Genomic DNA, 26,744 nt, shown 5'->3' on the forward strand with positions numbered 1-26,744 from the left:
GTTACCATATGAGGAACATCTGGCAGCTCTTGGGCTTTTTTCCCTGGAGTTCAGGAGAACGAGAGGGGATCTCATAGAAACATTCCGAATGTTAAAAGGCTTGAATAGATTAGATATGGCAAAGTTGTTTCCCATGGTAAGGGATTCTAGGACAAGAGGGCATGACTTCAGGATTGAAGGATGTCCATTTAGAACAGAGATGTGGTGAAATTACTTTCGTCAGAGGGTGGTAAATCTGTGGAATTTGTTGCCACGAGTGGCTGTGGAGGCCAAGTCATTGGGTGCATTTAAGGCAGAGATAGATAGGCCTTGATTAACCAGGGCATCAAAGGGTATTGGCTGAAGGCAGGGGAGTGGGGATGACTGGGAGAATTAGATCAGCCAATGATTGAATGGTGGAGCAGACTCGATGGGCCAAATGGCCTACTTCTGCTCCTGTATCTTATGGTCTTATTATTGTTGGTTTAAATGAATTACACATTATATGTACAAATATGTTAAATACATACATTATCATGCTACCACGTGATATGTGTTTGCCTCACTTAAAGTAAACACATAGTTAGACTTGCATTCCTGGATTCCTATGTCTTCCTTTGAATTAGTTTAATGTTTTGAAGTTACAAATCATAACACCTTATCTTTGTCATTTCCACCCGTGGAAAAAGTCTCTGTCTACTCGATTTTGATCTTCTGTGAAGTCACCTCTCATCTTCCTTCACTCCAAAGAGTAAGGCCCCAGCTCCCTCAACCTGTCTTCATAAAAGACGCTCTCTGATCCAGGCAGCGTCCTGGTAAATGTCTTTCCTGTCAGATTCCTTAATCTGCAGCTCTTGTTGTCTCCACCAGTTTACCCACTAGCTCTGTCACTATCTACATTCCTCCCACCCAGGGGGCAGAGGTTTAAAGTAAGAAGGGAGTGATTTAACAGGAGCCTGAGAGGCAACTTTCTCACCCAGTGAGTGGTCAGCTTATGGAATAAGCTGCCAGAGGAAGTGGCTGAGATGGGTACATAAGCATTTAAAAGACACTTGAACAGGGACATGGCAAAGTTTAGAAGTACAGGACTAAACAAATGGGACCAACTTGGATGGGCAACTTGGTCAGTTTGGATTGGTTGGACTGAAGGGCCTGTTTCTGAGTTGAATGAGTGAATACCTGTATCACATTGGGCCTGGTGACATTGGTCCAGTAAACAGGAGGCTTCGTCTGTTGGAATAGTGGCCTGCCTTCAGAAACCTTACTTGAGGGACAAAAGACTAAGTCTGTAGAGAGACTCTCTGCTGCTATTGAGGGTAGGCTTGTTCCTTTCATACCAAGACATGATCTCAGTGTTTGGGGTCAAGGGATTTTGCTGTAAGGGTAAAAATTAAAGCATCTCATTGACCCAGTTCCAGATGTCTAATATCTAACTTTGCTGCTAAGAGTCACAGTCAATACTCTGTGGTGTCTTCCCTGATCATCCAGGTGGTGAAGAAACAAAGAGATCAGCTCAGCCTCTGGACCCACTCTCAATGCTTGATGAGGAAGACCGCAGAAAGATTGAAGAAATCAAAGCAGAGCTACTTCAGAAAGCAAAGACTTCCATTGGCCTCCAGGTAGGTTTGAGAAAGCCCCCACCTTCAGGCTGCTGGACATTCATGGAGGTGTTTGATGGGATGATACAGACTGAGAGCTTCACTCTACACTCTGCAGGGTGGTAAGGAAGGCATATGGTGTGTTGGCCTTCATTAGTCAGGAGATTGAGTTGAAGAGCCTTGATAATGTTATAGCTCTATGAAACTCAAGTTAAACCACACTTGGAGTATCGTGTTCCGTTCTGGTCACCTCATTATATGGAAGCTTTAGAGAGGGTGCAGGGGAGATATACCAGGATGCTGCCTGGATTAGAAAACATGCTGTACGAGAATAGCTATGGCTTTTCTCTTTGGAATGAAGGATGATGAGCGGTGACTTGAAGTTGATAAGATAAATAGATCGACTGGACAGCCAGAGACATTTTCCCCAGGGTGGAAACGGCTAATACAAGGAGGCATAATGTTAAGGTGATTGGAGGAAAGTATATTGGAGGTAGTTTTTTTTTTACACAGTGGGTGTGTAGAAAGTTTTTTATATTTCCTGTAGTGGGGGAGTCTAGGACCAGAGGGGCGCAGCCTGAGAATAGAAAAAAATCCTTTAGAACAGAGATGAGAGGAATTATTTTAGCCAGAGAGTGGTTAATTTGTGGAAATCATTGCCTCAGATGGCTAAGTCATTGGGTATACGAGGGGTGGTTGATAAGTTCATGGCCTAAGGTAGAAGGAGTCAATTTCAGAAAATCTAGCACATTTATTTTTCAACATAGTCTCCTCCTACATTTACACACTTAGTCCAGCAGTCATGGAGCATACAGATCTTGGACCTCCAGAAAGTGTCCACAGCAAGGGTGATTGATAAGTTTGTGGCCGAAGGTAGAAGGAGACGAGTTATACCGCTCTCGTTACATGCACATGCAGTTCAATGCTTTGAGTGATTATGCAGAAAGTCTGAAGTTAATAACTCATCTCCTTCTACCTTAGGCCACGAACTTATCAATCCCCCCCCGTATTTAAAGTAGAAGTTGATGGGTTCTTGGTTAGTCGGGGTGTTGAAGGTTACAGAGGGAAGGCAGGAGGGCAGGAGAATGGGATTAAGAGAGATAATAAATCAACCATAATGGAACAGCGAGGTGTAGACTCAATGGCCTCATTCTGCTTCTTTGTCTATTGGAAGGTGCTGCCAGGAGTGGTGGAAGAGGCAGATTTATTAAGGACATTTGACAATCTACTGAGTAAGCACAATGAAAAATAGAAGGCTATGCAGGAGGGAAGGGTTAGATTGATCTTAGAGTAGATTACAGGGGCTGCACAACATCATGGACTGAAGTACCTCTTCTGTGTTGTATTGTTCTACTGTTGGTGTGTTTGGTGGTGTACGTGTGTACGGTTGAATGAAAGTGAACTTCAACTTGAGCTGTGAGAATTCAGCTGGATAAAGCTTTGTACTGCTGGAGTTGCTCGTTCCCCTCAGGGAGATTTCTGCGTATTTGGGCAGTCTTCAGTAAACAGAGGGGCAAGTCTAGACCTGACCTGTGAGAAATGTATGCAGTAGAACTGGATGTAGACCCAACCAGTGCAGAGTCTGCACCCGAGCAGTTACTCGGTGCTTCACTGCCTGCAGGGTAAGCTGCTCTTTTATTCATCCCTCTGTTTGAGTTTCCCAGTCCATCTGCTGCTCCGTGTGTGCACTAATCCATGTTAGCCACATCCACCGAGAATGTGCCTTCTTTGAAAGCTCAAAGTCAATTTATTATCAAAATGTATATGTTAGCATATGCTACCTTGAGATTTACTTTCTTGAGGAAATTTACAGGAAGCATAAAGATTATATAGAACATATATAATCCATGGGAGTGTTGTGGCAGTATAGCGGTTAGTGCGATGTCGTTACAGCTCAGAAGTTCTGGAGTTCGGAGTTCTATTCCATTGCTATTTGCAGGGAGATTATATGTTCTCCCTGTGAACGAAGTGAGTTTCCTCCATTCTAAAGACGTACAGGTTAATAGGTTAATTGATCATTGTAAACTGTTTTGTGATTGTCCAGACTACCCCCCCCCCCGTCAAGAACATATATACAGAAAGGTGGTGGGGAAAAAGGCAGTAACATCCCTGCTTTGTCCCACTCCCATCAGGGAGGAGGTTATGTAGTATACATGTCAGGACCACCAGACTTAAAAACAGTTACTTTCCCCAAGCTGTTAGACTGATCTACACCTCTACCCACTAACCCACCTCTCCACACCCCAACCATCACTACTTTATCACTTCTTGTCAGAGTCACCTTATGTACGGACAGTCCAGTCCCTAGCATCACTCTATGGACATACAGTCAATCTATGTATAGAAACCATCTTATGTATTTATATTTATTGTGTCCTTTATCTTATTGTGTTTGTTATGCTGCATTGGATACGGAGAAACAATTATTTTGTTCTCCCTTACACTTGTGTACTGGAAATGACATTAAACAATCTTGAATTTACTCTCAATAATAAAATATTTACAGGAGAAATGAACAACATAGAACACTACAGTGTGTGATTGAACAATGACAGGTTATTGGTGATGTTCAGTCTTTGGAACTTGGAGCTCTCAACGTTATTGTTGTATCCAGGAGCATGTGCAACCCCTCCCCCCCCCCCACCTTTCCCAAAGTGAGTGTAGACTGTTGTTGTAGGACCTGATAGCTACCCTTATTCGTACTGTTTTCAGTGCTGTCTTGTTCTCATAATGTCTTGATTTGCTTGTGATCTGTCGTCATGGGTTAGTTTAGAAGATTGAGAGGAGATCTCATTAAAACCTATCAAATATTGAGAGGCCTAGATAGTGGATGTGGAGAGGATGTTTCTAGTAGTGGAGGACAAGAGGACACAGCCCCAGAATTGAAATATGTCCATTTAGAAAAGAGGAGGAGCAGTTTCTTTAGCCAAAGGGTAATGAATCTGTGGAGATTGTTTAATATTATTTCCAGTGCATGTGTAAAGGAGAATGAAATTGTGACTCCAGATCTGATATAGCGCAAAAAAAACTCAATGTGACAGAGAGCACAATTAGAATAACAATATAAAACACTATATATATAAAATATATAACAGCCTATATACATAGATTGTATGTCCATAAAGTCTTGCTGGGCACAAAAATGGTGTCTCTGACAGGAAATGATAAAGTAGTGGTGGTTGGGGTGTGGTGGAGGGGTGTGTTAGCGGGTGGACATGTTGATCAGCCTCACTGCTTGGGGAAGGTAACTGTTTTTGAGTCTGGTGGTCCTGGTGATGATGCTATGTAGCCTCCTCCCCAATGGGAGCAGGACAAACAGTCCATGAGCAGGGTGGGTGCGACCCTTCATGATGTTACTGGCCCTTTTCCGGCACCTTTCTGTATATATGTCCTTGATGGTGGGTAGGCTGGTGCCAGTGATGTGCTGGGCAGTTTTGACTCCCCCTTGTAGAGTCATCCTGTCTGTAGAAGGCCAGCACAACAGGAATTGGTGGATGAAGGTGACTGTCGTCTTGTCCAAGGACTCACCACCAGGAGATCTGTAAACATGGATTCCACTGGGTTAGGCTGGCAGCTCCCAGCATATCAAAAACTCATCGCCATTTGCTGACGCTGGGTTTGAGTATGTTGTACTTGGTCGGACTCATCAGTGCAGACTTCTTCATTGCAGGCACACGATACCACCAGCTGGCTGCCCGTAAGTTGCTGAGTTAGTGGTGTGCCGTCCACTCTGGTGTGTGATCTGCCCATTGCTCTTTGGTGCACAAAATCCAGAGGATCGGCTGGTTTCAACAGGGTGTCCCTCTCACTGTGAGGAGCATGTTTAGAGTTTGTGTTGACCCGCATGCACTGGAAGTCAGCATTGTTCGTGCTGTGTGGTGAAGTCCTTTGGGGAGGGGAAGGGGCAAATACTCCATTTGTGGCTTGTGGATTTGCTGTGTGAGTGTGCTGTTCACTGTCTGTCGTGGGTGAACACTTAATTCATAGTGGGGGTGGGGAATTCTTCTGTTAATCCTGCCGATGTGTTCTGAAGTAACACACACACAATGCTGGAACTCAGCAAGTCAGGCAGTATCTGTGGAAGGGAATAAATAGTCAAAGTTTCAGCCTGAGAGCCTTCATCAGGATTATGGTCCTTGGTGAGGTGTGTGATGGGTTTATTCTGGAGATAAAATGACAGCTGAGAATGCTGTCCCAATGTGCCACTGTTAACTCCAGGGGGTATGGGCAGGGGAAAAGAAACCAAGAAGTGACCTGGGACCACTCTCTACTAGCAATGGGTCAGAATGGAGAAGCCTACAGAGGAGATGCCCAACCGGAAAGGTACTGATACATCATCTGCAGTTGTCAAAATTTGGATTTCAGTTCCGGTGCTGTCTGTAGGAAATTTTATATATTCTCCCCATATGTGCGTGGGTTGCATCCGGGTGTTCTGGTTTCCTCCCACAGTCCATAGATGTACCAGTTAGTAGGTTAATCGGTCATTGTCATAGTCCTGTGATTAGGCTGGAGATAAATAGCTGGGTTGCTGAGCGATGCAGCTTGTTGGACTGGAAGGGCTATTCCTAGCTGTACTTCTAAATCAAGGGTTTTCAACCTTTGTTATGCCATGGACCAATACTAATAAGCAAGGGGTCCATAGGCCCCAGGTTGGGACCCCCCCCCACCCCACCCCAGCTCTAGGTAAATAGATAGATAGATAGATAAAATGGATGCAGCCTCACCTTGTAACTACGGATCTCTCATCCAGTAACATCCTGGTGAGAAGAATAAACTAGTAGAGAAGGCATTGTGTACATGTATGTTTGGTGGCAGGCACATCCTCGAAGGGCTGAAGGGCCTGTTTCCATGCTATGTCATTCTGAGTCTGAAAGGTGGGGTTGGTGACTTGGGTACCAGACAAAGTGATGTGTGTCTCTTGCAGTGTACGTGGTCAGTGAAGGCTAAGGATTCATCACTGGCGTTGGACCCAGGCTGGCCTGCCTGTTCCCTCCCCACCTGCCTGCCCCTCAGCAGCACAAGATCACGGATCCACACCCAGGACTGGGGCCCATTGGACAAGCAGTGGAACATGGACAAGCTCCTGGGGACCTTCGGTGCAGGGTCTCCCCCAACTCCCATTGCTGCCATCACTATCTGTTCCCGCAGGAAGACCCCTTCCTCAAGCCCCTCGCTTTCGGCGTCCCTCCTTATGGCTCCATCTGACCACGAGCAGCCCCCTGCCCACCTCCCTGAAGCCAAGGTCTCGGCCATAGAGCCAGCTCAGTGCTCGGAGTCAACGGTCGGTAATGAGGAGGGTCAGTGCCCACAGGAGGACAGGCTCATTGCCAAGCCCATTACAGTGAGACAGGACATAGTAGAGGCAGCTGAGGGGCTCAAGGATGGTGACTCCATCTCAGCCCCTCTCCGCTCTCCCACCAGGACTGTGATGTCCCACATCAGGGTGACCCTGTCTCCTAACCGCACCAGGAGCCCCCTTTCTCCCTCAGGCAAGCCGCTTCTCCTGTCAGGAATGCAGCCGTCTCCATCAGCTGAGCACTCCATCCCTGGAACAGCCAGCCCCAGCCCACCCTATCCACCATTGCCCATGCCCATGCCTGCCATTTGCCCTACCTTCCCATCCTTGCCCGACCACTCCCCAGGAGCCACGTTCCCTGGCACCGAGCAACCACTGGGCCAGGTCAGTCCGGAAACGAGGACTCTCACAGCACAGGGCAGCAGTAAGGTGGACGTGTCCACCCAAACATCTGGACTGGCTTTCACCCCCCCAGTACGATCTATGCTCAGCCAGGCGGCAAGCCAGGACGTGGGAGTTTCGAGTGAGGGAACACCATCCATACCGGCTCCGGTGACTGGGGGAACCACTGATGTCTCTGGCCATGGCTTGACCATAGGTGAGTACCCGAGAAAGGTTGGGGGGAGAAACATGGACAGAGCATCACACAAAATGCTGGATGAACTCTGCAGGTCAGGTTGTAATGAAGTATCTTGGCCCAAAATGTTGACTATTTATTCCCCTCCATAGGTGCTGCCTAGTTGGCTGAGTTCCTCCAGCATTTTGTGTGCTGCTTGGGATTTCCAGCATCTGCAGAAGCTCTCATGTTTATAGCATGGATAGAAGGTTGGCTGACTGGCAGGAGGTAAAGATTGGGAATAAAGGGAGCCTTTTACTGCTTGCTGCTGGTGACCAGTGGTGTTCTGCAGGGGCGGTGTTGGGACCGCTTCTTTTCATGTATTATGTCAGTGATCTGGATGATGGAATTGGTGACTTTGTGGCCAAGCTTGCAGATGATACAAAGATAGGTGGAGGGGCAGGAAGTATCGAGGAAGTCGGGAGTTTGCAGGAGAACTTATGAGAATTGGGTTGTGTTTGGTTGTGTCCTTTGGTAGATGGAATAAAGATGTGGACTGTTCTCTAAAATGGGGAGAAAATTCAGAAGTCAGAGGTGCAAAGGGACTTGGGAATCCTGGAGCAGGATTTCCTGAAGGTTAGTTTACAGGTTGAGTCGGTGGAAGGCTAATATATGTATTGGATTTGGGCTGGAGGTCGTTTCCAATGGGGGTAGATGAAGGCCCCACAGAAGGACGGAGTTTGAGCTGTTGCTCTTGATGCTGACGATAGAAATTCCAAGACATGATTACTGGTGTGGACTGTGGTTTCCTTCAGTGTTTCAGTTTCCTTTTTTGTTGCTGACTGGCAGGTGGGTGATATGTACTTTATTGGGTGAGGGGTGAGGTTTGGGTGTTGGATGTTATTGTTGCTGATTTTGTGTGTGGAAGGAGCCTGGGGGGTGGGGTTTGGGGTTTGATGATGTAGTTGCCAAGTCTGGGTGGGTGATCTGTTAGTTTTTGTGTGAGGGACAGCTTGGGGGGGTTGGGAGTTTGATGTTTTACCTGCCGTGTCTGAGTGGGTGATCTGTTGGTTTTTGTGTGAAGGAGAGGTTGGGTGGTTTGGGGTTTGAGTTTTGTTTCTTTTTCTTTTTTGTGCAGGAGGGGGTCCTCACAACCACCATTGCTTTTCTGTATTTTCTGGCTATCTGGAGAAGACAATTCTCAGAGTTGTATTCTGCGTACATACTTTAATAATAAAATGAACCTTTGGACCTTTGAACCTTTAGAGAGGATGTTTCCTATAGTGTGGGAGTCAAGGAGCATAGGTCACAGTCTCAGAAAATAATGACATCCCTTCAGAACAGAGATGAGGCAGAACTTCTTTAGCCAGAAGGTGGCTGTGGAGGCCAAATTATTAGTTATATTTAAAGTGGAGTTTGATAGGTTCTTAATTAGCTAGAGGGTCAAAGTTTACAGGGAGATGGTGGAAGAATGGGGTTGAGAGGGAAAATAAACCAGCCATGATTGTATGGAAGGACGGACTTGATGGGCTGAATGGCCTAACTCTGCTCCTATGCCGCAATGCCTTAGAAAGGCTCGTGTATACTATCTTGTAGTTTGGTCCCTTCGATGTGCCTGATGTATTTTTGTGGTCCTCAGATTGGTTGTAATGGGAGGATGGACTGATTTTTCTGTTGGGTTACTGGAACAATGCATCCCCTATGCAGACGTCACAATGTTTGTGGCATCATATGGAAGTGTTCTGCATCCTCTGGTGCACGGGGACAATGGGACACTGCTAGTGGCTGGAAAGTGGACAGAGAATAGAAATCTCCAGACCAGTGGTGGGCTGATTGGTGGGTGAGGGCGAGGCTGGCGGTAGGGAGGTTGGTAGACCTTTGTACTTTTTGTACCTTGGTAAGTTTTGATGCCCCTACTGATCAAAAATTAATGAACCAGAGCCATCAAATGTTCCTCATACGTTAAAGCTCTCTGCTTCTTCTGGACAACAGACCCAACCAGTTCCCCTCACCACCACTCTCCTCCAAATGGCAGAACTGGTCCTCACCCTTAATAATTTCTCCTTCAGCTCTTCCCACTTCCTTCAAACCAGTGCTATGTGGAACAGTCCATGTCCCAAGCCAATACCTGTGTCGCTCCCCAACTCTTCCTATGCTACATCGATGACTCCATTGGTGCTGCTTCCTGCAGCAGGCTGAACTCGTTGACTTCATCAACTTTGCCTCCAGCTTCCGCCTTGTCCCTGAATTTATTTTGTCCATTTCTGACATCTCCCTCCCTCAATCTCTCTGTCTCCATCTGTGGAGACAGTCTATCTACTAATATTTTTTATAAACCCATTGATTCTTACAGCTACCTGGACTATATCTCTTTTCACCCTGTCATTTGTAAAAATGCTATCCCCTTTTCTCAGTTCTCCTGCCTCCACCACATCTGCTCTCAGGATGAGGTTTTTCATTCTAGAACTACTGAGATGTCCTTCTCCTTCAAAGAAAGCAACTTCCCTTCCTCCACCATCTACACTGCCTTTACCTGAATCACTTGTAATTCGAGGATGTCTGCCCATCCTCTCACCACCCCACCAGGGATAGGGGTCCTCTTGTTCTTGCCTACCATTCCACCTCTGCGTTCAGCACATAATTCTCTGTAGCTTACGCCATCTCCAACAGAATCCCGCCACCAAGCACATCTTTCCCTCCTCCCCCCCACCAACCTTCTGCTTTCCACAGGGATGGCTCCCTAGCTGACTCCTTGTTCACTTGTATCTCCCCACTGATCTCCCTCCTGGCACTTACTCTTGCAAGCGGAACAAGTGCTACACCTGCCCCTACATTTCCTCCCTCACTACCATTCAGGGCCCTCAACAGTCCTTCCAGGTGAGGCGACACTTCACTTGAGAGTCTGTTGGGGGCATCTACTGTAACTGGTGTTCCCGGTGTGGCCTCCTATATATGGGTAAGACCTAGCGTAGATTAGAGGGGGGCTTCACTGAGCCAGAGAATGCGGAATCTCCCAGTAGCCGCCCATTTCACTTCTACTTCCCATTTCCATTCTGCCATGTCAGACCATGGACTCCTTTACTGTCGTGATGAGGCCACACTCAGACTGGAGGAGCGATACCTCATATTCCATCTGGGTAGCCTCCAGTCTGATGGCACGAGCATCAATTTCTTGATCTTCCAGTAATGGGCCCCCTCCCTTCATCGTTTCCCATAGCTGCTTCCCAGATGGGAGTCACAAAAGCCAGTGACGTCCCAGGTCAGTGAGTCCAGAGGCAGAGGTTCGAAAGTTGAAACCCCTGGGTCGTCTTGTCCAGGGGACAGAGGCTCAGTGTTGCTAGTCTGTGTGTTTGGGCCAGAGACTGAAGGTTGGAGTCCTAATATCTGAGAGTGTGGATCCAAAGACTGGAGACCAAGAGGTGGTTTGTCCTGGGGTTAAGTGTGTGTGTATGTCTCCCTGTTGCTATCTTGCTTTGTTTTGGTGCCAACACTTGCAGGCTGTTCTATTAACATTGTGGCAGAAACCTGCAGGCTGCCCCCAGCACACCTTTGGTTGAGTTGGTTGTTAATGCAAATAGTGCATTTCACTGTATGTTTTGATGTACTTGTGATAAATTACTCTGAATCTGAACAACGTCTTATCTTGCTCACAGATGTTCCCCTGATGTTGCCTTACAAACCCGCAGGCAGCTCCAAGCTGTTCTACGTGCCCAGCTCTGGAGCAAGGCATAGGATTGGCCTGATGGATTCCAAGAACAGTGGTGAAATCTCCCAAACAGGTCATTCTCAAACTTTTACTATCTCCCTGCAGGTTCTGGCATTGTGGGTTTTTGACCCGGGCTCTCTTTTATCCCCTAGATTTAAATAGTGTACCTCCCCCAGGCCCCCAGTCCCAAGTACTACCAACATCAGGAAGCCACAGAGCACTTGGCAAAGGAACAGAGCACTGGAATGGTAGGAAGACTATAGCCTCAAAGGAGACCAGGAGCAAGGAGGAAAGAGGTGAGCATATGGGAAGGGCAGGCACCTCAATTTGGACAGATCTGATAATAAACACACGAGATTCTGCAGATGCTGGAAATTCAGAGCGTACACACAAAATGCTGGAGGAACTCGGCAGGTCAGGCAGAATGTATGGAGAGGAATAACAGTCAATGTTTTGGGCTGAAACCTGCCACTGGGACATAATTTGATCCAGTCCTGAGAATGGCAATGCACTTACTTAACTCCCAATAATGGTGCTGGTTTTAAGTTCTTTGATAGTGTTTCAAAGTTCCTAGACAAGGATTTCAGCTGAAGCTCCCCTAAACTAAGCCGTCTTCTGTATTTATTTATTTATTGTTTTTTAAAATTATTTATCTTATTGTGATTTTTTTTTGTGCTGCATCAGATCTGGAGTCACAGATATTTCATTCTCCTTTACACTTGTGTGCAGGAAGCAACATTAAATAATCTTGAATGAAGGGTTTTGGCCTGAAACGTCAATCTTTACACTGCCTGACCTGCTGAGTTCCTCCAGCATTTTGTGTGTGTTACTCTAGATTTTGAACATCTGCAGAAACTCTTGTGTTGATGATTTGAGTTTCTGAGGACTGATTTACTGGGAAGGCTAGAGCAACAAATAGTGTAATGAAGCTACATCTTTGTTCTATGTTTTTGAAAAGTGAAGTATGTTTTTTTTTGAGGTGGGAAGTTGTTCAGGCCCATGGGGTGAGCCAGGAGTGAGGATAATTTGGCTCGGATGCACCATGTCTTGCTGATTCCTGTGACCGCAGAGAGGTGCCCCCCCCAAGGATCAGAATATCAAACACAGTTTGACGATAAGTCTCAGAGACACCAATACGGCTGAAAGCTTGCTCAAAGGTGCAACTTTTAAAAGAGGACAGAGAAGCTTAGGGAGGGAATTCCAGAGCTTCCTAAACCAGAGTTCAAGGTCTGTTGGTGGGTGGGGGGTGCTGGAGAGCACAGGCAGGTAGTGACACACGGACCCAGTTGTGGGTGGTTAGGTGGGAGGTGGTCATCAGGAAGGGAAGAGATATGAACTGAGGTGTGTAACTGGGAGCCTGTGTACAACAGCAGGGTTGTGGGTGAAGAGGGGCAGGAAGGGTGAGGAGAGCGGTGCTTAAGTTCGGTAAGTGGGGGCAGGGACAGTGATGGGTGGTGGAAATAACGTGGGGGGGGCGGTTGAAATGTCAGGAGAAGGGGTTTGGAGTGCATCCTTGAATCCCCACGTTACACCACTTGTGCCCTCACAGATCCCAGATCTCACCGGAGCCTGCACACCCAGCGAGCAGGAGGCTTGGAGAGCTCACCAAAGCATGGGCCAGAAGATGAGGGTACCCAGTACAGGGCGAGCCGCCACCCTAAGGAGAGGCAGCGAATGGCAGGCAGCCGACACGCCCCACTCCAGCATGCCAAACAAGAGGCCTGGCTTGGACCCTGCCCCCTGGAGGGGCAGTCCGGACTCTCGTACAAGGAGCGGGCAAAGGCAGCGGTGAGGAGTGCTCGGGAGCAGCCAGTACCTGTGGATCGGCCCCGGGGCAGCGCTCTGGATGAGCTGTGGGAGCACTTCCAGGAGCGGCAGCAGAGGCACTGGAGCCTGAACTCGAGCACAGCCAGCGAGTTGTCCCTGCTGCAGCGGCTCGATCGCCTGGTGCAGCTCCTGCGGGATCCCTGTTCTCTGGCTGCTGGCCGCCCACGCTCTCCCAGCATCACTTCGATGGCTGACAGTGTCCGATTCCTGCACGACCCCGGCAGCTCATCACCCAGGGTCCCATCCACTGAATCAGCCACCAGCGGCCCATCGGACTCCAGCAGTGCAGCTTCGACCATCGACACCGCCCGCCTGGTCAGGGCATTCGGGCCCGAGCGTGTGCTGCCACTCAACGGTCTCTACGGCACCATCCAGCGGCAGAGGGAGCGCTCAGCTCCGCGACGGGAGCGGCCGAGGAAGGGAGAGACTCGATGCCCTGGGGCTCCTGGTACTCGCAAGGTGAGTGTATCACCTTCTTCCACACCCCCGCGTGCCGTGCCCCTCCCATCCCCCTCCCACAGGAAGTATACTAGGCTGTTACTTGTAATTCTATAAAATAGAGGCAGACAATTAATTGTTTAAACAGTCAGATCTAACACTGGGGATGGGCTCCTGCGGTCACCCGTGCTGTTCCCCATTCCGTGTCCTGTTTCTGATCTCGCTCTCCCTGCGTGCGTGTGATTGTACGGGTGATATTCAGTGCTTCCTCTGCAGGTCTCCGCCCCGCAGGCTGTTACTGTATCCTCTAGCACTTCTGACTCAGTGGCCGGACGCAGAGGGTCAGCTTGGCCGCCCCACGGACCCTCTCGCTGGCTCCTCTCCAAGAAGGTTACTCGTCTGGTCGACCAGGGCGTGCAGGCAGGTTAGTGAGAGGAGGGCGCATCAGCCCCTTTAGTGCTCTTTTACATCGCTCCTCATAACATTTCCTGATCTGTGCTTTCATTGGACGTCCGTGACCACGACAAACTGTGCTGGACGCAGGTGTGCTGGTGAAACACACCAAATTAATAGTCATAGAACACTATAGCCCTTGGCCCATGTCCGTGCTGAACTATTAACCTGCCTGGACTTACTGACCGGCACATGGACCGTAGCTCTCTGTGCCCCTCCCAGCCATGCACCTATCCAAACTTCAACAGTGCAATCAAACTGACATCCACCACTTATGCTGGCATCTCTTTCCATACTCTCACTACCCTTTGAGTGAAGAAGTTCTTAAATAATTCACCTGTCACCCTAAACTGATGGCTTCTAGTTCTAGTCTCACCTGCTTGCATTTAACCTATCAATACCTCTCATAATTTTGTATATTTCTATCAGATCTCCCCTCATTCTCCTAGACCTGGAATAAAGTCCGAGCCTGTTCAACCTTTCCGTAATACTCAGGAACTCAGGTCCTGGCAACATCCTTGTAAATTTTTTTTGCACTTTTTGTCTTATTGACATCTTTCCTGTAAGTAGCTGTATTTCCTACGGAGCATTGAGAAAGCTCACCTCTGTCCCAGGATACTGACGGACTTTTACTGCTGTACCATTGAGAGCATACTCACCAACTGCATCTCAGTGTAGTATGGCTATTGTCCTGTATCAGACTGCAAAGCACTCCCAACGTGTGGTGAAAACTGCCCAGTGGATTATCGGCACCCAATTGCCCATCATTGAGAACATCTACCATAAACACTGCCTGGGCGGGGCAAAAAGCATTATCAACGATGCATCTCACCCTAACCATGGACTTTTTACTCTCCTCCCATCTGGTAGGCACTACAGGAGCCTCCGCTCCCGCACCAGCAGGCACAGGAAGAGCTTCTTCCCTGAGGCTGTGACCCTGCTGAACCTCACATCACAGCGCTAAGCAGTATTGCATCTGTATTGTACTGTCTCAGTACTTTCATATTTGTGTGCTGTAGCATTTACTTTTTATTCACAGTTATTTTGTAAATAACACTATTCTTTGTATTTCTGGTCAGATGCTAACTGCATTTCATTGGCTTTGTATCTGTACTCGGCACAATGACAATAAAGTTGAATCTAATCTAAAAACTGCATACAATACTCCAAATTAGGCCTCACCAACATTTGTACAACTTCAATACAATATCGCAACTCCTGTATTCAGTACTCTGATTTATGAAGGACAATGTGTTAAAAGCCCCCAGAATCAGGTTTAATATCACTGGCATATGTTGTGAAATTTGTTGCTTCATTGCAATACATAATAAAAAAATGCTATAAACTGCAATAGGAAATGTGTATAAAAATAAATTAAGTTAAGCAAAAATATAGAGGAAGTGTTCATGGGTTCAAAGTCCATTCAAAAATCTGATGGCAAAGGGGAAGAAAATGTTCTTGAAATGTTGAGTGTCTCTCTTCAGGTTCTTGTATCTCCTCCCTGATGGTAGCAATGAGGAGAGGGCATGTCCTGGGTGATGGGGGTCCTTAGAGATGGACGCCGCCTTTTTGAAGGAGTGCCTTTTGAAGATGTCCTGGATGCTGGGAGTCTAGTGCCCGTGATGGAGCTAGCTGAGTTTACAACTCTCTGCAGCTTATTTTGATCCTGTGCAGTGGTCCCTCTATAGCAGATGGTGATACGACCAGTTAGAATGTTCTCTGTGATACATCTTTAGAAGTATGTGAGTGTCTGCTCAAACTCCTGATGAAATGTAGCTGCTGTTATGCCCCCTTTGTAATTGCATCACTGTGGTGGACCCAGGATAAATCTTCAGCGATGTTGACATCTAGGAACTTGAAGCTGCTCACCCTTTCCACTACTGATCCCTCGCTGAGGACTGGTGTGTATTCCCTTGACTTCCCCTTCCTGAAGTCCACAATCTGCTCCTTGGTCCTACTGATGTTCAGTGCAAGGTTGTTGCTGTGACTCTACTCAATCAGCTGATCCATCTCACTCCTGTACACCCCCTCACCACTGTCTGAAATTCCCTTGATTTCTTCATTATTCAGAGTAGGTCAGCAATTTGCTGTCTGGGGCCTCTGCCTCTTCTAAAACCAGCGTGTACGTCTGGCAGTTCTCATTCCATATATTGCTGGAGTCTTGCTTGCATGATCTTTAGCATTATCTTGATACTGTGTGAAATTGTTCAGTAATTTGAACATTCCTTTACATTTCCCTTCTTGGGTTGGGAAACTGATCTCATGGACTGTTACTTCGTGTTGAGTGATGCTGTACCATGTAGAGCTACTCAAGATGGACAGGTCATGGCAGAGAGGTCAGACTAAATATGGTGCACTGGAGAAGGAAATGGCAACCCAACCAGAGATATATGAGAATGACACTGGAAGGTGAGCCCCACAGGTCTGAAGGTGCCCAACGTGCTAATGCGGAGGAATGGAGGACAAGTATAAGTTGTAATGACCTGGTTGGATTAAAGCCGAAAGGATGTCCAACTGCTGATGTGCCTGGAAATGGAAGTGGAAAGAAGGTCTGATGTTGTAAAAGTTGCTACACCATGGGAACCTGGAATGTAAGATCCATGTATCAGGGTAAACTAGATGTGGTCAAAAATGAGATGGCGAGACTAAACTTTGACATATTGGGAATTTGCGAACTAAAGTGCACTGAAATGGGTCTTTTTACATCAGACAATTTCTTCTGCTGTGGGCAGGAAACCTGCAGAAAGAATGGAGTGGTTTTAATTGTCAAAAAAAAAAAGAATCAAAATCAGTGATTGGATACAACCCCAAAAATGATAGCGTGATCGCAATACGACTTCACGGCAAGCCTTTCAACATTACAGTGATCCAACTTTATGCTCCAACCACAGATGCCAAAGAGGATGAAATTATCCAGTTGTGTTTTTTTTTGAAGAATTGCCACACCTCCTGGATATGACACCAAAAAAGGATGTTGTATTTGTCATTGGAGACTGGAATGCCAAAGTTGGAAATCATGGAACACCTGGAATAACAGTCAACTTTGGACTTGGAGTACAGAATGAAGCAGGACATCAACTGGTAGAATTTTGCCTAATTAACTCTCTGGTGATAGCAAATACCCTCTTCCAACATCCTAAGAGGCAGCTCTATACATGGACATCACCAGACGGTCAACATTGAAACCAGATTGACTATATACTTTGCAATCAGAGATGGAAGAGTTCTATACAGTCAGTTAAAACAAGACCAGGAGCAGATTGTGGCTCAGACCATGAGCTGCTTGTTGCAATGTTCAGAATAAAACTGAAGAGCATCAGGAGAACTAACCAGCAAAGTTTGATGTTGATAGCATCCCTCAAGAGTACGCTGTGGAGGTGAAAAACAGATTCAGTGGATTAAACCTGGCAGAGAGAGAGCCAGAAGATCTATGGATAGAAGTAAGGAGCATCATACAAGAGGTGCCAACAAAAAATATTGCAAACAAAAAGAAGATCAGGAAAGCAAAATGGCTTTCTGCGGAGGCTCTACAAATGGCTGAGCAGCGAAGAGAAGTGAAGGCCAATGGAGATTGAAACAAATACCTCTGACTGAATGCAAAGTTCAGGAAGATAGCAAGGAAAGATGAGGAAACTTACTTAAAGGATTAATGCAAAGAAGCTGAAGAAGCCAACAGAACTGGAAAAACAAGAGATCTATTCAAGAGGATTAGAGAAATCATAGGAACATTTCATGCAAAAATGACTATAGTTAAAGACAAAGAAGGGAAGGACCTTACAGAAACAGACAACATCAAAAAGAGATGGCAGGAATACACAGAAGAATTGCACAGGAAAGATCCCAACAGTGAAGACACCTGCAATGACTCCCTCATCGATCGGAGATGAGGTTCTGTGGGCGTGATATCTTGCCTCCCTGGGGCCGGATATTCTGGAAAGTGAAGTCGAATGGGCAATAGAAAACATTGTCAATAATAAGGCTGCAGGATGTGACAGGATTCCAGCTGAATTGTTTAAAACTTTAAAAGGTGATGCTATAAAAGTGTTGCATGCAATTTGCCAGCAGATCTGGAAAACCCAACAATGGGCTTCAGAGTGGAAAAGATCAATTTATATTCCAATTCCAAGAAGAGAAATGTAAAGGAATGTGATGTCAGAGATAGGGTTTTTAATACAGAGAATGGTGGGTGTATGGAACAAGCTGCCATGGGTGAGTAGGGCAGTCCACATCAGGAGTGCGTAAAAAGAGCTACCTTTCAGTCAGGTCCGTATTCAAGATTTAAAGAAGCAGACCTTTACACTGATTTTTCTCTGAGTTCAGGGGTGCATAGAAAGAGCTACCTTTTAATCAGGACAGCAATGGAGATTTTAAAGGCAGTGAGGTTCACGGTAGTTTCTCTGATCTGAGGTGTGACCAATCAGCAAGAGAGATTCATTAGAAAGGTCCAAGAAAAATAATTCAAGTGCAAGTGGAGCGTTCACTCTTTAGGAGTATGCCAGTCTTTAGAGTGGCTTTGGCACATTAGGCTTGGGTGAGGTAGATTGTCTTGTGAGTTGCTCTCTGTTCTTATTTGTTCATTCCTCGTCCATTAGGACATAGTAGTTTAATGAGAATGGCTCCAGATGCAGTATTTTGTACTCTGCGTGGGATGTGGGAAGTCTGGGAGACTGGAGATCTCCCAGATAAACACATCTGCACCAAGTGCACCAAGCTGCAGCTCCTGAGAGAATGGATGTAGGAACTGGAACTGCAGCTCGATGACATTGGACTTGTATGGAGAATGAGATGATAGAAGCTACAGGGAAGTAGCCATCCCTAGGTTGCAGGAGACGGGTAACTGGGTGACTGTCAGGAGAAGGATGGGAAATGCACAGCCAGTGCCGAGTACACCTGTAGCCGTTCCCTCAATAATAAGTAGATAACTTTAGATACTATTGAGGGGTACGACCTACCGGGGAGTAGCCACAGTGACCGGGTTGCTGGCACTGAGTCTGGTGCTGTGGCTCAGAAGAGCAGAGAGGTGAACAGGAGTGCAGTGTTGACAGGAGATTCCATAGTCAGAGGAACAGAGACGAGGTTCTGTGGACATGATATCTTGCCTCCCTGGTGCCAGGGTCAGGGATGTCTTGGATCAGGTCCATGGGTGTTCTCATGGGTGAGGGTGAGCAGTCAGAAGTCTTGGTGCATGTTGGCACCAATGACATAGTCAAGGTGAGGAGGTCCTGAAAAGAGATTTTGGAGAGCTAGGGAGCAAGCTGAGAAACAGGGCCTCCAGGGTAGTAATCTCTGAAATGCTGCCCGTGTGATGTGCCAGTGAGGGTAAGAATAGGATGGTTTGCCAGGTGAATGCATGGCTGGAGACAGGGGTTAAGATTTTTGGATAATTGGGATCTCTTCTGGGGAAGGTATGATCTGCAGATAAGGGACTGGTTACACCTGAACACTAGCGGGTAGGTTGGCTAGAGTTGTTCGGGTGGTTTAAACTTATTTGGCAGGGGGATGGGAACTGTAGTGGTAGTACTGAAGGTAAGGTGTTTGGTTTACAAACAGAGGCAATGTTAGACTCTTAGCAAGAAGGGGCTGTTGGTGATGGGGCAAAATTGCAGTCAACAGGATGAGTTGCAATGTAAAAGGCAGACAAAATTGAAAAGTGTGAAAGTAGATGAACAGCTACAGATAGACATGTTTGATGTTGCAGGCTAAAAGAAGATTATAGCTGGGAGCTTAATGTCCAAGGATTCACATCGTATCAAAAGGACAGGCTGGAAGGCAGAGAGGTGGCATGGCTCTGTTGGTTAAAAAAAAAGAAATCAAATCGTTAGAAAGAGATGACATAGGGTCGGAAGGTGTTGAATCGTTGTGGATAGAACCAAGGAACTGCAAGGATAAAAAGATGTGATCCAGAAATTACAACAGGAAATAGAAAATGCATGCATAACGGCAATGTTACAATCATCATGGGGGATTTCAATATGCAAATAAATTGGGAATATCAGGTTGGTCCTGTATTCTAAGAGGCAGGATTTCCAGATTGCCTGCAAGATGGCTTTTTTAGAGCAGCTCGTGATTGAGCCCACTAAGGGATCAACTATTCTGGATTTGGTGTTGTACAATGAACCGGAATTGATTAGAGAGCTCAAGGCAAAAGAGCCCTTAAGGGAAAGTGATAATAATCTGATTGAATTCACCTGAAATTTGAGAAGAAGAGCCTAAAATCAGATCTATTACAGTGGAGTAAAGGGAAATACAGAGGCAGTAGAGTTGGCCAGAATTGATTGGAAAAGAACACTGGCAGGGATGACAGCAGAGCAGCAATGGCCGGAATTTCTGAAAGCAATTTGGAAGGCACAGGATATATACATCTCAAAGAGGAAGAAGTTTTCTAAAAGCAACATGACACAACTGTGGCTAACAAGAGCAGTCAAAGCCAACATAAAAGCCATAGAAAGGGCATGTAATAGAGCAGAAATTAGTGGGAAGCCAGAGGATTACAAAGCTTTTAAATACCAACTTGAAGACAACTAAAAAAAAGTCATTAAGTTAAAGATGGAAAATGAAAGTAAATTGGCCAATAATATTAAAGAGGATACCAGAAGTTTCTTCAGATGCATAAAGTGTAAAGGAGAGATGAGAGTGGATATCGGACTATTGGAAAACAATGCTGGAGGGGTAGTAATGGGGGACAAGGAAATGGTGGACAAACTGAATAAGTATTTAGCATTTTGGAAGACACCAGCAGTGTGGTGGAAGTTCCAGAGGTCATGAAGTGTGTGAAGTTACCGTTACTGCAGAGAAGGTTCTTGGGAAACTGAAAGGTCCGAAGGTAGATAATCACCTGACCCAGATGGTGTACACCCCAGGGTTCTAAAAGAGGTGGCTGAAGAGATTGTGAAAGCATTAGTAATGGTCTTCTAAAAATCACTAGATTTTGGAATGGTTCCGGTAGACTGGAAAATTACAAATGTCACTCCACTCTTCAAGAAGGGAGAGAGGCAGAAGGAAGTAAACTATAGGCTAGTTGGTCTGACCTCAGTGGTTGGGAAGATGGAGTCGATTGTTAAGGATGAGGTTTCAGGAAACTTGGAGGCACGGGCTAAAATAGGCCTTGGCCAGCATAGTTTCCTCAAGGTAGAATCTTGCCTGACAGATCTGTTGGAATTCTTTGAAGAAATAACAAGCAGGATAGACAAAGAATTGGTTAATGTTGTTTACTTGGATTTTCAGAAGTCATTTGACAAGGTGCCACACACGAGGCTGCTTAACAAGCTACAAGCCCATGGTATTACAGGAAAGATTCTAGCATGAATAAAGCAGTGGCTGATTGGCAGGAGGCAAAGAGTGGGAATAAAGGGAGCCAGTTATTAGTGGAGTTCCAGAGGGCTCCGTGTTGGGACCGATTCTTTTTACATTATGTCAGTGATTTGGATAATGGAATTGTTGGCTTTGTTGCAAGGTTTGCAGGTGATATGAAGATTGGTGGAAGGGCAGGTAGTTTTGAGGAAGTAGAGAGGGTACCAAAGGACTTAGGCAGATTTGGAGAATGGGCAAAGAAATGGCAGATGGAATACATTGTCAGGAAGTGAATGGTCATGCACTTTGGTAGAAGAAATGAAAGACTATTTTCTAAATGGAGAGAAAATACAAAAAAAAATCTGAGGTGCAGAGGGACTTGGGAGTCCTTGTGCAGGATTCCCTAAAGGTTAATTTGCAGGCTGAGTCTGTGGTGAGGTGGGCAAATGAGATGCTAGCATTCATTTCAAAAGGACTAGAATATAAAAGCAAGGATGTAATGTTGAAACTTTGTAAGGCATTGGTGAGGCCTCACTCGGAGTATTGTGAACAGTTTTGGGACTCTTAGAAAGGATGTGCTGAAACTGGAGAGGCTTAAAAGGAGGTTCAGGATTGAATGGCTTGTCATATGAATAGCGTTTGCTGGCTCTGGGCCCCTTTTCATTGGAATTCAGAAGAATGAGGGGTGACCTCATTGAAATCTATCAAACAGGGAAAGGCTTTGATAGAGTGGATGTGGAGACTTTTAGAACAGAGATGAGGAGAAATTTCTTTAGCTGGAGTGGTGAATCTGTGGAATTCATTGCCACAGGCAGCTGTAGAGACTAAGTCTTTATGTATATTTAAGGGAGAGGTTCATAGATTTTGATTGGTCAGGGCGTGAAGGAATACGGGGAGAAGACAGGAGATTGGGCCTGGGAGGAAAATTGGATCAGCCATGATAAAATGGCAGAGCAGACTCGATGGGCCAAATGGCCTAATTCTGCTCCTGTATCTTTTGGTCTTATGGGTGGTGGTGGAGGCAGGTACAATAGAGACATTTAAGAATCTCTTAGGTAGGTACATTAATGGTAGAAAAATGGGGGTCTATGAGGGAAGGACTGGTTAGATTGATAGTGGACTAGGTTAAAAGCTCTGCACAATATGTGGGCCAAAGGGCTTGTACTGTGCTGTAATGTTCTATGAGTAGTATTATTTTAAACACTACAGGCTGCTCCTGTTTGAATTGGTTGTTTTTTTTTATGTTTTAACACGGTTTTTAGCTAAACAAAAATTGTGGATTTTACTAACACACGATTTGTATTTTTTAACTTGTATAATCTGACAATGTGTGGTGTTGGTCTCCACCTACTGACGGAAAAGCAGTTTAGCAGTTACATGATGGTTTACAGTATCACTGTTTTGTTTTTCATTGCCCAAGTGTTAGCATATGACACGTGCTGTGACTATGTGTCTTTTAATAGGTTCTTCTTCATCTCAGGAATTTGCCTTTGCTCAAGTACAAAAGTGTTGGCCTCTGCAAAAATCACTATCTTGTTCTCGTTTCTTGTTCTTTTCTTTAGTTTCATATCTCCTGTATTTGTTTCTTTGTTTAAACTTTAAATTAAATGATCATGAAGCAACAAGTTTTCACTCATTCTTGGACTCCTAAAAGAACCCGGGGATCGAAAAATCACCAGATCTCTCACTGTGTTACAGACCATAAATTAATATTGTGTGTTAAGTCAGAAAATGTGCAAAAATTGTTCAGCATGCTGACCAGGTCTGCACAGAATAGTAGTGAATGGCATAAAGGCACATGATACTGATAAAGAATGATTCCTAAAGTGGGGAGGGAGGGAGGGAGGGAGAGAGAGAGCAAGCAGGTTCACAGCATTGACAATATTGATACTTTGGAAGCTTGTTCATACATAGGGTGACACTTCATACTTAGGTTGGAGTCCATACATTGGTGCTGCTTCCTGTACCCATGCTGAACTTGTCGACTTAATTTGCTTTACCTTCAACTTCCATCCTGCCCTCAAATTTACCTAGTCCATTTCCGACACCTCCCTCACCTTACTCGAACTCACCGTCTCTAGCAGCTTATCTACTGATGTCTATTATAAACCTACTGACTCTCACAGCCACTTGGACTATACCTCTTCCCACCCTGTTACTTGTAAAAACGCCATCCCCTTCTCTCAATTCCTCCATTTCCGCTGCATCTGCTCTCAGGATGAGGCTTTACATTCTAGAACGAAAGAGATGGCTTCCTTTTTCAAAGAAAATGGCTTCCCTTCCTCTACCATCAATGGTGCCCTCAACAGCATCTCTTCCATTTCGTGCACATCTGCTCTTACCCCATCCTCCCGCCACTCTACCAGGGATAGGGGTCCTCTTGGCCTCACTTACCACCCCACCAGCCTCTGCATCCAGCGCATAATTCTCCGAAACTTTCGCCATCTCCAATGGGATCCCAACAGCAAGCACATCTTTCCCTTCCCTCTCTCTTTCTGCAGGGATTGCTCCCTATGCAACTCCCTTGTCCATTCATCCCTCCCCACTAATCTCCCTCCTGGCACTTATCCTTGCAAGCGGAACAAGTGCTTCACCTGCCCCTGCACTTCCTCTCTCACTGCCGTTCTGGGCCCTAAACGGTCCTTCCAAGAGAGGTGACACTTCACCTTTGAGTCTGTTGGGGTCATATACTGTGTTTGGTGCTTCTGGTGTGGCCTTCTGTATATTGGTGAGACCCGACAGAGATTGAGAGACCGCTTCACCCGCCAGAAAAAGCGGGACACCCATTTTAATTCCACTTCCCATTCCCATGCTGATATGTCCTGATGAGGTCACACTTAGGCTGGAGGAAAAACACCTTGTATTCTATCTGGGTAGCCTCCAACCTGATGGCATGAACATTGACTTCTCAAACTTCCGGTATTGCCCCCACCCCCTTTACTATTTCCTATCCCCTTTCCCCCTCTCATCTTATCTCCTTGCTCACCCATCGCCTCCCTCTGGTGCTCCTCTCCCTTCTTCTTTCTTCCATGGCCTTCTGTCTCTTTCACCACTTTACTTCCCAGCTCTTTACTTCATCCCTCCCCTCCAGGTTTCACCTGTCACCTTGTGTTTCTCTCTCTCCTTCCCCCACTTTTTAAATCCACCCCTTAGCTTTTTTCTCCAGTCTTGGTGAAGGGTTTCAGCCCGAAATGTTGACTATACTCTTTTTCCACAGATGCTGCCTGACCTGCTGAGATCCTCCAGCATTTTGTGTGTGTTGCTCATATATAGGGATGTTCATTACCTAAGGAAGCCTGTAGTCCACACACAGCTATAACCTTTCACTAATTGTGAACGCTGCCTGCAATACCTCATCATTAAGAACTTAAACCTGACCCAACAGCAGTTCCTTTCCTCCCCTCTCCCCACCCCCGCAATAGATTTTCCTGCCATAAGCCATGCCATGTTAGCTGCCATAGGAGTAAAATTAGTCCATTTAGTCCTTCAGGTCTGGTCTGCCATTTTCTCATTATTATCCCTCTCAATCCCATTCTCCCTGTAACCTTTGACACCCTGACTAATCAAGAACCTATTAACCTCTCCTTTAAATATACCAAATGATTTGGCCTCTACATCCATCTGTGGCAATGAATTCCACAGATTCACCACCCTCTGGCTAAAGAAATTTCTCCTCGTCTCTGTTCCAAATGAACGTCCCTCTGTTATACAGCTGTGCCGTCTGGTCTTGGACTCCCCCACCATAGGAAACGTCCTCTCCACATCCACTTTATCCAGGCCTTTCAATATCCAGTAGGATTCATTGAGATCCCTCTCCATTGTTCTAAACTCCAGCAAGTACAGGCCCAGAGCCATCATTTCCAGAATCATTCTGGAGAATCTCCTCTGGACCCACGCCAATGCCAGCACATCTTTTTATTTATTGATTGAGATACAGCGTAGAATAGGCCCTTCGAGCCACACTCCCAGCAATCTACCAATTTAATCTTGGCCTAATCAAAGGACAATTTACAATAACTAGTTAACGTACCAACCAGTACATCTTTGGACTGTGGGAGGAAACCGGAGCACCCGGAGCAAACCTACGTGGTCACTTGAAGAACGTACAAGCTCCTTGCAGGCAGCAGCGGGATTGAATATGGGTTGACTGTACTGTAAAGTGTTGTGCTAACCAGCAATAAGGGACCCAAAATACTCACAGCACCCCGTGTAGTCTGACCAATGCTGTATAAAACCTCAGCATGCTTTTGTATTCTAGTCTTCTTGAAAGGAATGCTAACATTGCATTTGCTTTCCTCATCACCGATTCAACCTGCAAGTTAACCTTTAGGGAATCCAACATGAGGACTCCTAAGTCCCTTTGCACCTCTGATTTCTGAATTTTCTCCCTGATAAGAAAATAGTCGATGCCTTTATTCCTTTGGGGTTCTGAATGGTCCGTGAACCCTACTTCACTATTATGCTCTACTCATTTTTTTTTTCATAAGCTATAGTAAGTTTTAATCTATTGCACTATACAGCTACCCCAAAACAACAAATGTCACGACAGTCAGTGATGATAGACCTGATTCTGAACTCCTCCATTACTGAGTCATTTTCTTAAGGTTTCAGCATCTGCAGTCCCTCTCAATCTCCCTCAAGTTTCTCATTTCCCTCTTTGAACTACCTGCTGTTACATCCTCCCCTTCCCCCCCCCCCTGCCGTTTGGGGCCCCCCACCCTCCCCTGGGTGGTGACAGCTGCTGTCTTGTGTCAGGCTCTCTGGAGATCGTCCCAGGTGCCACCAGGAGACAGACCCGTGACGTGGGGGTGACCTTCCCATCGCCGGATCCGGATGTGACCCTGCAGCGACTGACCAGGCCTGGGGACAGGAGGAAAGGTGTATCCCAGACTGAGATGAAACCTGGTAAAGGCCACAGGACACCAGGTAAGGGAGTCAGCTGTCTGCTATATTGCTGGGAGCCTGGTCCAGACCAACACATCGTTCAGTACTTCTTTGGTGTACTCTGTTCAGTTCTAGTCACCTCACTATAAGGAGGACGTGGAAGCTTTAGAGTGGGTGCAGAGGAGGTTTACAAGGATACTGCCTGCTTTGGAGAGCATTTTCTTGTGAGGATAGGTTGGGCGAGCTAGGGCTTTTCTCTTTGGAGTGAAGGAGTTTGAGAGGTACTTAACAGAAGTGGACAAGATGATATGAGGACAGCCAGAGACGTTCTCCTCAGGGCGGCTATAGCTAATATGAGGGGGCATAATTATAAGGTAATTGGAGGAATGTACTGCATGTGGAGGGTGTCAGAGTTAGTTTGTTTTTTACACAGAGTGGTAGGTGCATGGAATGCATTGCCAGGGTGGTGGTAGAGGCAGACACATTAGTCGCATTAAAGAAAGTCTTCGATAGGCAGATGGATGATAGAAAACTGGAGGGCTATGCAGGAGGGAAGGGTTAGATTGATCTTAGAATAGGGTAAAAGGTTGGCACAACATCCTGGGAGGAAGGGCCTGTACTGTGGTGTACTGTGCTATGTTCATTCAGGTACTGGCAGGTTTGAGGGGCTGAATGGCCTTTTGCTCCTGTGTGACAGGGTGGTCAGCTGTTTGCTGC

General features: G+C 46.2%; 1 protein-coding gene across 5 annotated transcripts in view; it reads left to right on the forward strand.

The window, feature by feature from the left end:
- The window catches only part of alms1 (ALMS1 centrosome and basal body associated protein), an 86,838-nt gene that overhangs the window by 37,630 nt on the left and 22,464 nt on the right, over positions 1-26,744 (forward strand). For 3 of the 5 annotated variants that reach the window (XM_072256806.1, XM_072256805.1, XM_072256807.1), the window contains 7 exons: positions 1,468-1,598; positions 6,502-7,471; positions 11,083-11,208; positions 11,288-11,431; positions 12,685-13,421; positions 13,677-13,824; positions 25,899-26,069. In XM_072256806.1, coding sequence (XP_072112907.1) covers positions 1,468-1,598; positions 6,502-7,471; positions 11,083-11,208; positions 11,288-11,431; positions 12,685-13,421; positions 13,677-13,824; positions 25,899-26,069 — 2,427 coding nt within the window. Of the gene's footprint in view, positions 1-1,467; positions 1,599-6,501; positions 7,472-11,082; positions 11,209-11,287; positions 11,432-12,684; positions 13,422-13,676; positions 13,825-24,360; positions 25,855-25,881; positions 26,070-26,744 lie in introns of those variants that run through there. The other 2 variants (XM_072256808.1, XM_072256809.1) reach the window with 2 other exon arrangements.

The sequence above is a fragment of the Mobula birostris genome, chromosome 4 (genome assembly GCF_030028105.1).
Source record: "Mobula birostris isolate sMobBir1 chromosome 4, sMobBir1.hap1, whole genome shotgun sequence".
Taxonomy (NCBI): domain Eukaryota; kingdom Metazoa; phylum Chordata; class Chondrichthyes; order Myliobatiformes; family Myliobatidae; genus Mobula; species Mobula birostris.